General features: G+C 40.3%; 1 protein-coding gene across 7 annotated transcripts in view; it reads left to right on the top strand.

Moving 5' to 3' along the window:
* The window catches only part of Dock4 (dedicator of cytokinesis 4), a 411,188-nt gene that overhangs the window by 169,423 nt on the left and 226,051 nt on the right, over positions 1 to 15,714 (top strand). For all 7 annotated transcript variants that reach the window (XM_031357369.1, XM_031357376.1, XM_031357375.1 and 4 more), the window contains exon 2: positions 15,471 to 15,554. In XM_031357369.1, the coding sequence (XP_031213229.1) occupies positions 15,471 to 15,554 (84 nt within the window). The remainder of the gene's footprint in view (positions 1 to 15,470; positions 15,555 to 15,714) is intronic.

A 15,714-nucleotide genomic window follows, 5' to 3' on the forward strand; every position in this document is an offset into this window, starting at 1 on the left:
GCACACACACACACACACACGCACACACACGCACACACGCACACGCACACATGAATACTGTACTATTTTATGTCTGTGTTACTCTCTTCGAGTGTGTTAAATAGAACTGACTAACAAGCAGAAGCCTGGACAAACCAGAGCTCAGCTGAAGTTTGTGTATTAGAATTCATGATCTATGTTGGTAGCAGTTTACTTTTTTTTTTTTTTTTTTTTAAGGTTTAAATCTAGAGGGTTGATTTATGGACTAAAAGAATTTGTAAGAGAAAAACACATTGGCTTTGAGCATCAGCTTTTGCCACTGTTCACTCTCTGATATGGATATGGTTAAGGCTAAGGCCATCTCTCTTTCTCATTTGACCTTCCACTAAGCTGTAGTTAGGGTTCTCAACACTCTAGAATCCAGCTGGACTCTCCATCCTGCCCAGGGCTGGTGTGGAACATGGGTACGTGTTTAGAGCTCCTTTCGATCCATTCTCAAGCAGAGAATGTCTGGGGAGGAGACTCAACATACAAAGCATGTCAAAGCCTCCTCTATTAACTCCAGCTTGAGACAGAGATCCTTTCAGCAGAACACACACTTCACTGGTTTGAGGTTTCTAGACCCTAGACCTTAGCCTCTGCTCCTCTATTCTTAGAACTTGAGCAGTGGGATATGAAGCAGACCTTTTCATGCAACTCTATGGCATGCCTCTTTGTCACCTGCCTCCGTACCTCTTTACCTTCTTTCTCTCTTTACCCTCCTTCCCACCCTTTCTCTTCTGTCTTTCTCTCTACACTGCAGGAGGAATCTATGCACATACGGGGAAAGCTTTCTCTGCTTTTCAAGCTCAATTGCCTACAGTAAAACTCTTCTTCAGCTTCTAATTCTTATATTAATAGACAGTCTAAGGATTTTATAAAATAAGGTCTTCCTAATGAAAGCTTTCACTTTTATGGCTATCTGCTGGCAAGTAAGCAAGCCTGTCTGGGAAGTAAAAACACGGGTTGTCTCCTGGGCTTTGCTATCTCCTAAAGCAATAATGATGTGTAAGTGGTGGCCTAGGAAGTCATTGGGAGTGAAAAATAGAAATGATAACATGTAAATACACTGCCCATCTGTAGAAGCAGATGTGGATTAGCAACCTACCTTCTTATTTCCGGTTGTTGAACTTTATCCTGGACACGTTGAGTGGAGCGGGTAGTGAGACTATAGAGGGACAGGTGTCCATTTTGATTAGATAAGAGTTCTGACGTTTTAAAGTATGCTTTGCAAAGATCCTAAAGCCTCAGGAAGCTAATCTGTGGAGATAACATCCTTACATCTTTTCCACTTGAATAAAGTGCAAATGCTTGAGGAAATATAGAAAAAGTTTAAGGTGCTATTTTGAGAAATTACAAATGATAGTCAGGATCAGATCATGTCTTATGCCAGGGTTCCAGACAGAAAGCTATGCCATTGTGCCTTGAAGCAACCACATTTTTAAATGCCTTTTGCCTGTGGGGTGTCAATTATCCTTCAACACAGAAAGCAAAACCAACTATGGCCTGGTGGCCTTCTTATACTTTTTGGATTGAAGGATGCAAGGGATCCTCACTTAAGCTGGATCCGTCTTCAAGAAGTGATGAACGGTTACCCATCTTCCTTAGACCAATGTAAGACTGAGAACTTTGTAGAGAGTTGTCCAATGTGAAGTTGCAGAGTAGATGGAAGCACCGAGGGCTCCTGCTGAACTGTCCTGTTGCCTTACTATTATGAGGAAGAAAGGACCTGCAGCAGCTGAGGGGTAGAATGGAGCTGATCTTGTTCATCTTGGGAATTTCACGCTGAGATACACTGAGGAGCCAGACATGTTACAGGACACCCAGTCTTTGGAAACTGACAACAATCTATTCCTGTCCTGGCTTCAGGAAATAGAGAAAGTTCAATCTCATGGCAGAGACAGAAACATATTAGCATTTAATGCATGTTTTGTGGTGAGCACTTAGCCTGTCCTATTTGCATCCTGTATATGCCAGAGAGACCACTGAGAAAACGTCCTACTTCTAGAAATAGGTTGAAGAGCTTCAGATACTGAATTACTGAATGAAAAAAGAAATCAAATCCTTGAGGGCATGTGTGTTCCTAGGTGGTGGAGGAGAAGGTTTATTTGTAGGTATGAGAGAGAGGGGGCGGGGAGAGAGAGAGAGAGAGAGAGAGAGAGAGAGAGAGAGAGAGAGAGAGAGAGAGAGAGAGAGAGAGAGAGAGAGAGGGAATAGCCAGAAGCAGAGACCTCTGGGAGAGCCCAGAGTGAACAGGACCCTGAACCAGGCCTTATGAGGTGAGAGGGGAAAGAGACAGAGAAGCCAGGAGGATAAAAGGTTAAAAGGATAAGAAAAGGACCAGCATAACCAAAATGGCTGAAAGGGCAGCTGGGGGAAGTGTAGCCCAGACACTGGAGAAGTTTAGGTTAGAAGGCGGCGTAAGTCAGCTATACCATTTTTTTTTTTTTTTTAGATATTTTCTTTATTTACATGTCATATAATTTTTCCTTTCCCAGTTTCCACTCTAAGAAACAAACAAACAAACAAACAAAAATAACAAGAACAAACGCTTGTTCCCTCGCCCCTCCCCATGCTTGCCACCCCACCCTCTCCCACTTACTGGCCCTGGCATTCCTCTACACTGGGGCACAGAACCTTCACAGGGCCAAGGGCCTCTCCTCCCATTGATGACCGACTTTGCAATCCTCTACTATACACATGCTGCTGTATCTTCTAACAGGTAGGGACTGAGCAATGCTGGGAGAACCTAGAAACCAGGACTGCTGTGCTGTTAGATAGGCACCTCAGCCATTCCTCCCAGGTTTCTGACCAAATAGATACAACCTAGGAAAGTCTTTCCCTCCACTGTTTGGTATTTTTATCTCTGCATCTCACATTTGAAGCAGGATTTTCCTGCATAAGGATTTTCCTGACATACTTCTGGTTTATCACTTAGGTAAATAAGCTGAATGGTCTTTCAGCTGTCGATGGTTTAAAGAGAATGCAGAACACATGCTATATTTTTAAATGATTTATTTATTTTCATTTTGTGTGAGTTTGTGCTTTTCCTACATGTGTGTCTGTGTGAGAGTGTTGGATCCACTGGAGCTGCCGTGTGGGTACAGGAAATTGAACCTGGGTCCTCTGGAAGAACAGCTAGTGCTCTTAACTGCTGACCCGTCTCTCTAGTCCAACACATACTAAAGCTACATTCTTTAGTAAGCAGACTTGCTGTTCTAGCTTCATGAAAAAAGATTTTAAAATGAACAGTTATTCAGTGTGTTAGAAAGAAATTAAAACTTGATTAATTTTAAAATGTGGAAGAAGGACCTCTGAGCCTCAGTTTTGAACTTAGCAGTTCAAAGTTCTTATTGCAAAATCTTGATGTCAGTTCAATTCCTGGAACTGGGGTAGAAGAGGAGGAACTACTTCCAGAAGTTGCCTCTGACTTCCAAATCCATGCCATTGTTAGGTGCACACATATATATGCGCACATACAATAAATGATTTACATTTAAAAGGTGTACCTTCATTGTTTATTAATATTTCATTTAATTGTAGATTAAGGGCAAGAATGTTTTATTTATATTTTACAAGAAAGTGCTAATTTTAGAATTTTAACGTACTTTCTTTTGAAAGTTCCTACCCAGTGCTCAAATTCTTTCATCTATACTTAAAAATACTAATATATTCATTATATATAGAAGGAAATTAAGTTTTCATTTTTAGGATTTGCTATATTAACCTGTATTATCAACAGTGAAACTATGACTTTTGCTATCAAGCTGTTAGTGCCTCCTAAGTCCTAACTAATGTTGACTGATGCTGGAGGCCCTCACGTATTTTTAGCTGTAGTCATTAACGGAAGAAGTATGTCATACTTTATGTGTTGTCATATCTTACAAGCCTGTACCTCCAGCCATGTTTAGAAGTTTACACTTAAGTTTAAGTTTAAGTCTTCTAGTAGGGGAAATGCCTGTAAATTCCCACAGACTGGAGAAGTATATTCCATCTTCACTTTAAATTTTGTACATTGGGTATATTTTTGGAAATTTACATTATAAAAATTGAAATTGTTTAACTTTGAAAAATCCTATTAATATTTGGGTACTTTTCCTCACTAATTAGAATATAAAAAGTTCTCATTTTGTGCATAAAATCCCAAGGGTTTTCACACTGTCAGATTCAGTTCACAGGCAGAGGAAGTTACCTCAATTGATGGTCAGAAAAATAAAAACAAATGCAAATTGTCTTCTGAACCCGAGAACTGCAGTAGATGGATTGTTCCTAATTAACATATTGTGAAATAAGCCACTGTTTTCAGCCCTAACACCAGCCCTATTGTCTGTTTTTAAGATATTTTCAAACTTATCTGATTTACTTCATAAAGGAGGACAAAGGATATTTATAGGTGTTAATTTTAATAACAGTGAAGACACATTTGAGCATAGGGGTAGTTTTAACAAGTCCTCTCTGAAGTGGTCCAGCTCTTTAGAAAACTGACACTCCAGATTGTGATAGTTAGCTGAGATGCACAAGTGAGAAAAAGGCGTGAAGCCATTGCTTCATTGGTTTATACAGTTGGGGGAGGGAAAAAGCAGAGAGCAGGGTCCCAGGGAAACCTGGTGTCCTCTAAAAACCCGGAAGAAGGATCTAAAAGTTCATTTATAATTAATAAATGTTGAGTTGGTAATGGTCACTTTTATTCTGGCTCCTTGATTTAGTGCTTACATTTTTGTGAGTTTTGCCTCAACTTGTCATTAAGGTCTTCATGACAAACTAGCAACATTTCCTTATTTAATAATGTTTTGTTTAAAAAATAATGATTGAGAGGAAACTGAAAGGCTTTATGGAGAACTTATTACACAGAAATAACAGAATTCTGTTAACCTCCTGGGTACTGTAAGTCAGGTAAATCCCAGGTTTCAAGTATCTCATGCGCAGCATGGCCCTTCTAGTCTTGAAACTCTGCAAGTTTACAGAGGAGCTCCAGCTTGCCCCAGGTTCCAAAAGGCCTGACAGTTCCATCCGTCAGCCCCCTTTGTCAGGTGGCTGCTATGTAGATCCTGTCCTGTGGAATGAGATCAGTGCTCCCAGGACAATGACAGAAAAGCATCAGGCACATTTATAATCTATCTGTGTAGGGTGTCTCTGAGCAGTACAGATGGCAAAGCTGAGGTGTGTCAGGCTTTGCTGCCACCTGACATGGATGAGAAACAAAGCGAAGTGCTGAGAAGTTAGTGCAAGCCTGTCCCAGGCCTTCTCCTGTGGAACATGTTCCATGTAGGAACTCTCTAGCTATAGACACCTCCACACTTCTCCTTTTCAATACACTTCAACTACTTATAGTTAAGTACGTTTTAATGAGCCAGTTGAGAGCCACTGATTTAAGTAAGAAACTTCATAAAATCTCTAATGCATCTATCATTTCTAAGGTGGAACTCACTGGAGCTCTAGCCAATATCGTAATGATTTTTAATAGTTCTAATGTAGTATGCAGCAGTTTAAAGCTTTTGCTGTAAACATCATGAAGGCTTAAGGTCTTTGTTGAAGGCAAGCATTACTGTACAAAATGATTAGGACTACTAGGTCCTAAGTATTGCCAGGAAATTTATCTTTAATAAGATTACGTTATAAATCATCAATTGTAGCAAAAACAGGAAGCTTTGACTGAAGCTGAGGATGGTTGTGGTCGATAACAAGACCCATCCAACTTTGTTTGTTTGTTTTTAAAATATTGACTGTCTTTTGCCAAACACACATCCTCAGATTATGTGTTTAAGAAAGTAGTGTCTAATTCATGTTGCATAGTGGTAACCAGACTCAAATTTTGATTGTGTTTGTGAGTCATAGTTCCATGTTTGTATATGTATGTTTGTGGACTTATATTCATGTTTGGGCATATGACGTCTGAAGGTCAACCTCTGCCATTGTTTCTTAGGAACTCTCCATGTTGTTTTTGGGAGGCAGTGTCTCTTGTTGACCCGAGGCTCACTGACTAGGCTAGGAGGTCCCAGGGATCTGCTTGTCTTTACATCCCTCGTACTGGGATTATAGGTGCGTACCACTGTATCTGGCTATTCTATGTGACTTCTAAGGATTGCACTCAGTTCCTAATACATTTGTGGCAAGTATTTCATCAAATGGCCCATCTCCTCAGCCTTGGGCAGAATGTTTTTAAGTTATTATTTCTTTAATTTTCTGAAACAAAGTTGATATTTTTAATTTTCTAATACAAATGAGATTGTATACATGTTGAATAGGCCATCTGAAGAATACCTATGGTAGTATTGCCAATTTATGCTTTTTATTTAAAAAAAAATAAAGACTAAACTCACCATATTCTTTTTACTCTAAAAACAACCCATTGTAGTTTTTGCTTCCAAGTCAAAGAGTCCAGCTATGTCTGAGTAACCCTGTGCAGGGAAAATCAGAATTAGAAATGGTTAGCTATGGTTGTTAGCAAGAGCTATCACTGCACCCTATGAAATTTGATGAGGAAGAGTATATTTGCATATTCTCTTAGTGCTTCTCCATAGGATACCTGGTCTTCTCAGGGGGAAACTATAAAGTGCTGATTAGTTTGTTAATACCAGTAATCACATCTAACAGACCTCAGCACTGGTAGAAATCATGGTGTAGGAAGGCTTTTTTACCAGTGAGAGAGAAACCACACATGAAGGTGCTATTTGATGGATTGGAGCCTGCCTTTACCTGGAAGGGTTTACTGAACAACTATTGTTTCTCCTTTCTGTGTGCAGTCCTTGATAAAATATTAGTTTCAGCCCTGAAAATACATTGAGTTTAGGGGCTACAAGAGACATAAAGATATGAGAAATGACTAACCCAGATTTCTTTTGTTTTTATTGGATATTTTCTTTATTTCAAGTGTTATCCCATCTCTTGGTAATCCCCGCCCCCCAAAACCTCCTATCCCATCCCCTTTCCCCCTGCTTCTATGAGGGTGTGTCCCCACCCATCCACCCACCCATCCACTCCCGCCTCCCCACCCTGGCATTCCCCTACACTGGGGCATAGAGCCTGCACAGGACCAAGGGCTTCTGCTTCCATTGATGCCTGACAAAGCCATCCTATGCTACATATGTAACTGGAGCCATGGGTCAAATCATGTGTACTCTTTAGTTGGTGCTTTAGTCCCTAGGAGCTCCAGGGGTACTGGTTGGTTCATATTGTTGTTCCTCCTATGGGGCTGCAAACCCCTTCAGCTCCTTCTGTCCTTTCTCTAGCTCCTTCATTGGGGACCCTGTGCTCAGTCCAATGGTTGGCTGCGAGCATCCGCCTCTGTATTTGTTAGGCTCTAGCAGAGCCTCTCAGGAGACAGCTATATCAGGATCCTGTCTGTACCTCTTGGCATCCACAATAGTGTCTGGGTTTGGTGACTGTGTATGGGATGGATCCCCAGGTGGAGCAGTCTCTGGATGGCCTTTCTTTCAGTCTCTGCCCCACACTTTGTATCTCCTCCCATGGATATTTTGTTTCCCCATCTAAGAAGGGCCAAAGCATCCACACTTTGGTCTTCCTTCTTCTTGAACTTCATGTGTCCTGTGAATTGTATCTTGGGTATTCTGAACTTTTGGGCTAATATGCACTTATCAGTGAGTGTATACCACGTGTGTTCTTTTGTGACTGTAACCCCGATTTCTTACCAATAGTTTAAATGGGCAAGAGAAGGGCCAAATTAAATGATTAAATGGCAAAAATCCAAGCAGCACAAGAGTGGTGTGCTTCTGAGCTATTGTTTGTAGAGCACAAATGAGTGAGGAAGCTTTTTTTCTCAGGACTTACAGACTTAATATTCATGGGCAGAGTGTTCTCTTCCCATTGTTCCTAAAGCCTAACACCATTCATATGGATTTGGGAACATGAGGAAACTACAAGTTTGGTAATTTTGTTCTTTCTTCAGCTGACATTTATTGAAGACCTACTGGGTGTTAGGCATTGTGCTAGGTGTTGGGAGCATGAAAGAGCCTAAAACTCAGATTGTAGTATGTGGTAATGCTGGAGGGGTGCAAAGGAAAGTAGGGTGATGTGTGTAGGGGGTCAGGGAAGGGGGGACTCTCCTTCAGGAGGATACCCTGGTTGATTTGGAAGCATGAATTCCAAGTGAGGATAGCAAGAACACTTATATAGAGCTAGGACTATGTAGCTGTGGGTGACTGCTAAGAAGGCTTATGCAGAGGTATGGTTGGCACAGGGGTAGGCATTGAGAGAGTGCTGGACACTGCTCCTCCTCCATCCCTCCTTTAGTATGCTGGGTGGCTGCTGCACCCTTCCCTTAAGGAGCCTGTGCCTGTATTTTCTTCTGGGTGTTTCTTTTTCTCCTAGAGTTCATGTTTAAGCCTTTATTAAAATATCTTTAATAAAATCATTGACTTGGCTTTATAAGATGTCCAGTCCTGGTATTCTTTACAACATCAAAGCTAAGGGTCTGCTTTGACCTGAGGTGAGGCCCCTACAATTCCATGAGAGCTTCTTGGGGGTACTGAGGGACAGTAGGAGCTGTGCCCCTTTCACTTGTACCCCCAAAGCTGATGTTCTGCACTATATAGGTATTGTCACTGAGCATCTAGAACTTGAGGACAGAAACTAGAAAAGAGTGCATAGAACAGATCCTGTTCTTCTTCTTTATTGTAGCAAAAACAAATGAACATCTTACAGTGAAGCCAAGGAATCTGGTCAGTTCTGCATTTCAAAGGCTCTTCCACATAATATTACTTAAATATTCACCATCTAACCTCTGGAAAAGGCAGCTGTTTGCTGTTTGTTTGTTTGTTTGTTTGTTTCATGTATATTGCCAAATACTTGAGTATTGGATTTAATAAACATGGTGGGAAAATTGTATCTTACTTACCTAATAAAAATTCACATAAGTGGTATGAAAAGCAATTATTGTTTTCTGTAACTTGCATCTGCTTTTTGTCCCGAAGGCTTTATTGTCCCCTGGACAGTAATACGCTATTGCAGTGGAATGAATATGGAAAGCTCAACACTTGGACACATGTCTCTGCTTTTGAGTCAGGAAAATATCTGTTAATTTATTATTTCCTAAAGTAGATTCCTTATGGATTTTTTAATCAGAAAAATTATAACTCTGTTTTACCTTTCACGTTGCTTACACTAGCATCCAAACATAACTTGCTAAGAATGATTTCTAAGAAGCTAAAATAATAAAAGATAGTTTTACACTTGCTTCTGTTAAGTAGAAGCGTTATTTTGGGTTTTGGATTCAGATCTAGCTTCCAAATTTATAGTTAACAATTCTAGTAGAAAAATAATCACAACATTTACTTCCAGGCTCCTAAGTTGAATTCTTATATTCCAGTTGGACTCTCAGGACATCTCTCTGCAAGGCAATGATGCGGCTGAGATCCCCAGGGTCAGGGGAGTTAAGTCCCAGCTCCCCTCCTCTCTGTTTAAAATCTTGCCCCTTTCCAGTGTGCTAGAATGCTTTGGAGATAATTGTCTAAAGTCTCTTCTAAGATGTCCTGTGTGGCTGGTAGTGGTCCCAAACCATAACTTTGTTTTTTCCTGTCATTTTGAGTTGTTTCTAAAAGTACCAACTGGTAGCTTTAATTAAAGTTTCTGTTGTGACCTTCAGTGATTGCTAAGCCACTTAGATGTGTGCCCTTGCAATTGTAGCATGAATAACATAGCAAATGCTCTGCATTCCCGTGGGGAGTACAGTGAATTCATTTCCTACCACGGTGCCACTGTCATCAAATACATTTCACTCATTCCTTCCAGATAATTGTTACTAAGGTACGTTCCTCGCCTACTTCTGGTTCTTTTTCCCAGAGCATGATGAAGGTTCTGGGTATTGATCAGGAGGGATTCTTGGGGTTCACTCTGCAAAAGAGGAAAGGAAGCAAACGGCCTCTGCATGTAAACTGAAATGTAAACCCAGCGACAGTTTACCTGGAATGTCCTTTCAGAATTTTAACAAGTTATAGTACAAAGATCTGGGTGTGGTGGGATGGCAGCTTCTGTGGCCAGGAGGCCTAACCTGAGGGAGGCCTCAGCTGCCTTCACCTGAGGCTGTCCTAGCAGGGGCTGGCAGCCACTTACCTTATGCCTCTGTTCCCATAGCCAAGAGAACGCCATGTATTGCTAGAAGGGTTTTTGTGTTCACCATACTGCCCAAAGCCATACTTTGCATTGCCTTGTGTTCTGAGGCCAGTGACACAAACACAATACACTGAAATCCTTTGTAGAACTAGCCTAAAAACAGGATAGTTTTAGGATTTGATTTGAAGACCAGGGTATGATACTTATGAAATACCAGAAATAGTGTTATTCAGTCCATTTCTGTTGTTTCAATGTCACTGCACTTAGAATAGAGTGGTCTAAAGCATCCCAGATGTTGGCCTTGCGTACTGGGGCTAAGAACTGGATCCTGTTTGGTAGTATACTATGTATGTTATCTCTCAGGCCCCCCTTAAGATGTGCAGGTCCCTGTGATTCCCATTGGCAGAAAGAAGGCAGCTGCAAACTTGGAGCATGCCTGAGGGTGGAAGTTAGAACGCAGCATTTATCCATTGTTCCTGTATTAACGTTAAACATCAAAAGTGCCCAAAACCTAACACTCCATCTCTTTCTACATTTCCTGTGATTCCCCCTCCCCACTCCTCTCACACCTTTGTGTTCCATCTCCTCCCATGTTCATACTGTCACACTGATAGCCAGCTATAAGTCCCTTTAAGTCAATAATGGCATCTGTTTTAGTTTGATGCTGTTGCTGTGATAAAACACTGAGCAAAAGCAACTGAGGGGAGACAAGGTTTTTATTTCATCTTTTGCTTCCAGTTCACAATCTGTCCCTGAGGGAAGTCAGGCCACTAACTCAAAACAGGATCTTGGAAGCAAGAAATGATGTTTCCTGACTTGCTCTCAGGCTGATAGTTAGCTGGTGTTTCTGCACAGCCCAGAACCACTTGTCTAGGATTGTGCCACCCAGCATGAGCAGGGCCTTCCTTGATCACTGAATCATCAAGATAACCCCTCACAGATCTGCTCACAGGCCAGTCTACTGTAAGCAGTTCCTCTCAGATGACTCTGGGCCATGTCAAGTTGACAGTTCAGTCTAACCAGGACACCTTTGCTTCTAAATTCATCCTGAGTAGGACATAGGGAAATAGAATAAAGAAATACAGTTCCATTCTGCCTGCCATAGGAGAGGTGCCAATACACAGCTCCAATCTACATACCCCCATTCTATCCTCTAGCAATTCCTGCCCCAGAAACTTAGGGAAACAGGAACACATTTGATGAGACTATCATGGAAGGTCCACAACAGGTTTTCTCTAGGGAATTCTTGAATGTGTGGAGGTGACCTCTTTCTTTACAGTTCACCATTACATAAAGTAACCACAAAGAATTCAACTCCTCTTCATCCTGCTCCCACTTTGTTTGGCCTACTTCCCCAACCCTCAAAGCTCATTTCTAAGTTCCTCAGGAACTTAGACCTCCCTCCCGTTTCTGCTGTCATCTCATGATCCCCATATAAGATAAGAAACTCCCATATGGATATATTCATGACAAAACAAGAGCCAGCCAGACATTCAGGGAGAGAAAAGGCCAGTGCAAACTGTAATCTAAGGAGCATGAGAATCTATAGATGGCCCACGGCCAGCGCCTGCCTCACCCCGTCTCTGATTGGCACTGAAGAGTTTATAGCTATCTCTCTTAAAGTCAGGTATTTAATTTTGAAAGTATGTTTCTGTTTTGTTTGAGAAACAAACAAAAAGAAAAAAGATATTGAGTTGCATTTTGGTAGTAAATCCAGTTCTGTGAAGTCTCAAAACGTGAGACTAGCAGTGTCTTACTCTGTGTTGTAAGTAGTCAGTTCATGTGACCTTTCAAAGGACAATTTGGTGATGAGTTGCAGATCTTCTTTTACCCGGAAAATGAAGGCAAACTTCTGTCTTAGAGACAGGAGATCCCTCCTTTGTGTCACCAGGGACAAAGCAGTTTCCTTCTTTTTATTCCTGCTCCATGTTCTAATCATCTCAGATTGTCAGCTTGCCATGGGATAGGACCAGTTGGCATTTGTGTGTCTCCAAGTGAATCGTGGCAAGTGGAGTCATTGGAAACACTACTTTGACCATGCTGATGAATAATATGTTATTGTCTGCAGTTTGCAGCTACATGTCTGACTTACAAAAACTTTTGAGTAATCTAGTTTTTGTTGTTGTTGTTTTTTTGTTTGTTTGTTTGGTTGGTTGGTTGGTTTTCAACACAGGGTTTCTCTGTGTAGCCCTGACTTTCCTGGAACTCATTATGTAGACCACGCTGGCCTCAAGCTCAAAAATCCACCTGCCTCTGCCTCGAAAGTGCTGGGATTAAAGACATGTGCCACCACTGCCTGGCTGATTGTCAGGGTTTTTTGTTTCTTTGTTTGTTTGTTTGTTTGTTTTGATTGTCAGTTTTTAAAAGTCTAGAACATTGGGATTGAATTTCTCTGCACCCATCTTAAAAGCCTGGAAATATTTTTGTTGTTGTTCTTTGCATAAAGAAATGGCATTCTTGAGCCTAAAAAATGAGTCCCTATTATATAGCATGATTTAACTTCCCTTTGCCTCTGACATAGAAAATATTTAGTAGTTGTATCTGAGAATATTTCTTGCAGATTGTTAGATCTTAGTAAAGTGTCAGTGTATACTGAACTAATATCACTATGTAAAGGAAAGACAGTGTTTGTGACAATATTGTCATGGTTGGGACATTTCTGTCACCACAGCAGTGTTATATATTTTAGTGTTTTGGCACTAAATATTTTAAGGACATGAATATAAATGAAATTTATATCTATTTCTTATTCCAAATAATTAATTATTTTTTTTTGTTATCCTAGTCTAAAGGAAAGCTTAGGGTTTTTAATATTTGGACATTGTAAATGTGGAAAATGAACATGATCCATACATTGGCTTTCAACTGTATTCTCAATGCTCAGTAGTACTGAGCCCGTGAATCTGCAGCTCTGCAAGCTCTTGGTAAAATGTTTTGTAGCTGTTTTAAGTTCATAGGAAGATGAACAAATAAAAGAAATCAAGGGGCTGACACATGTGTCACTATATTCAGTAAATGGGAAAAAGCTGCCCCTAATTATATAAGAATTATATAATGAGTATAGTTTTGTATAAAGACATTATTATAAAGATCACTGATCAGGGCTCAGCAATGCGTGTTCATAAACTGAAAATGGCTTGCCATTTCAGAGTGCAAAGGCAAGAGCTATGCCCTGAGCTCCCTCCTGAAAGTGCTTTTCTTCTATATGGTCTGTTCTTGACTACTTCCTGGTTAGCTGCTATGACAGGGGCCTCTGAAGTTGTGTGAGTCCAGTAGAAATACCTCTCGATGGTTTCATCCATCCTCCTATCTGTGAGGTCCATGTGTCTGAACATACTCCATTCATGTGCCAAGACACTCATGACATGGAGTCTGTGGGAGCTTGGATGAAGGCATTGGCTTCATGGGGTGCCAACAAAGGAGAAAACCAATCAAGCTTATTTAAATTCATACTGTCTGGTAGTTCTTCGGGAACTGTGATGGGGCAGGGGGAGAGTTATTCCTGTAGATTAGATAAAATGTGGTATAAACCCAGTTTAAATAACTTCTTTGAGGGAATGCATTTTCACAAGTAACAGAGGTTTATTCTAGAAAATTGAGCACTGCTAAAATAATATTCTAAACAATGAAACAAACATGATTGTTTCAGACTAAAACATTTTGCAGTGTGGTCATGGTTACATTCATCCCCTCTGTGGTCACATGGTAAAGCTCAGCCTATTTGTACTGGAAGACAGTCACCATATTCATGGCACTTTTCAGATGTGGGTTCCCCAAAACCTTGAGAACATAAACAATGAGACTGACTGACTATGGTTCCTTCACTCATGAAATGTGGAACGAGAGGATACACATGAGTCAAGGAAGGCTGTCATGAGGAATATTGTTAGCCAGCGAGGAGAGAATGTCTGATCTGAGTACAGGTTTGTTTGGGAGTGTTCTAAATAAGAATGAGTCTATGGTCTGTTCAGGGTCATTCTCTTAAAAGTATCTGAAAGTTATATGAACTCATCTTTCAAGGTACATGAACTCAGGATTTCAAGCAAATGTTTTCTTGAACATTACTTTGAGGCCTTATGGTATTAGAAAATGGCATAATGAGTTAGTGTTTGTCTATAGTCATAAAGTATTCTAAATTTGTCCTGTGTTGTTATTTTCATCTATCTTGTAGTAATTTGGGTTGTGTTTTTTTTTTCCTGTATTTTGTTTCTATTGTTAATTTTGTTTTGAGATCATAAAAGGGCTTGAGACATCTCTAAAAGCCCATTGATTTATTGGTACATTTTTTTTTTTTTTTGACAGATTCATGTGTTTGCTCAGGCTCTTCGAATATATTCTCCAAATAGCAGAAACTTGCTTGGTGATTAGGGCTATATCTGGATGTTATTTCCTGAAACAAAATTATAAATAAAATTCAGATTTTCACCTTTTAAAAATTCCTTCACCCTGACATAAGTTAAAAATTGGCTTCAGTTTACAAGGGTTGTGTGTGTGTGTGTGTGTGTGTGTGTGTGTGTGTGTGTAGGTGATAACCTTTTCTCTGGGTGTTTTGATTTGTTTTCTTTATTTCTACATCTCTGAGCTTCATTCGCACTGTCATTCCTGGGGTAGCCTGGGATGACTAATCTAGGTGCCTGTCTTCCCGTAGGTGGTATATCCTAATCTCTGCCTTAGTCTGCGCAGTGTTTCTGAAACCAGTCTGTCTACAGCATTAATCTATAATTAATGGTGCCCACAATTGCAAGTATTGAAGTGCTAAGGAATGTGGGAATTACAGCTGAGTGTTGAGACCTAAGGATGTCTCAGTCATTGGGAAATAAAATGTCACCACTGATTTTACTGCCAGAACGACTGCTGTTATGCTGTAAACTTGGTGTGGCTCTCGGGATGAGAGTGAGCAAATAGACAGAATCCCTTTTCTTTTGAAGTTTACAGTCTCAGGAAAAGAACCCATCAGTATAGACTCTAGGCAACCCAGCTTAGTACTGAGTATGAGATGTCATCTTCATTTATGAGCAACATGTGTTTATTAATCACCACAGCCAGGCACCTGGAGGGAGAAAGCAACTGCAGGCTTAAAGTCCACAGTCCCTCAAGGACCTTTACAAGCAACATCACTGCCTTTGTATATTGCTGGCAATAAACTTGGTGTTTTATATACTACCTGGGGTATATTCCTTATATTTTCTATGTATCTTCATAGTGTTTATTTGATCAGGAGTTTGGTAAAGTATATGAGCTTAAAGATTTTCTTTTAAAACATATAAAAGTGAAATGACACCAGGCTCACATTCATTTCCCTATGCAATAATGTTTAATTGTAAGCAGTATAGCTGCTCTAACTGACATGATTGCCTCCTTACATACTCTATTATTTCTTACAGTTATTGCCAGTTTTCGAGGCACCGTCCCGTATGGCCTGTCATTGGAAATCGGAGATACTGTTCAGATCCTGGAGAAGTGCGATGGTCAGTGACCTCCCATTTATGGCTTGAAGTCATAGGAAGGGATTCTTATCCCACAGATTCTTCATGACCCTTCAAAATTCTGTCTGTTCATTTCAGAAACTTTTCCAGTATTCACAGCAAACTATTTTTGACAAAATTTGTTTCTTTTTTTTTTTTTTTT

The sequence above is a fragment of the Mastomys coucha genome, unplaced genomic scaffold, assembly GCF_008632895.1.
Source record: "Mastomys coucha isolate ucsf_1 unplaced genomic scaffold, UCSF_Mcou_1 pScaffold6, whole genome shotgun sequence".
NCBI lineage: Eukaryota > Metazoa > Chordata > Mammalia > Rodentia > Muridae > Mastomys > Mastomys coucha.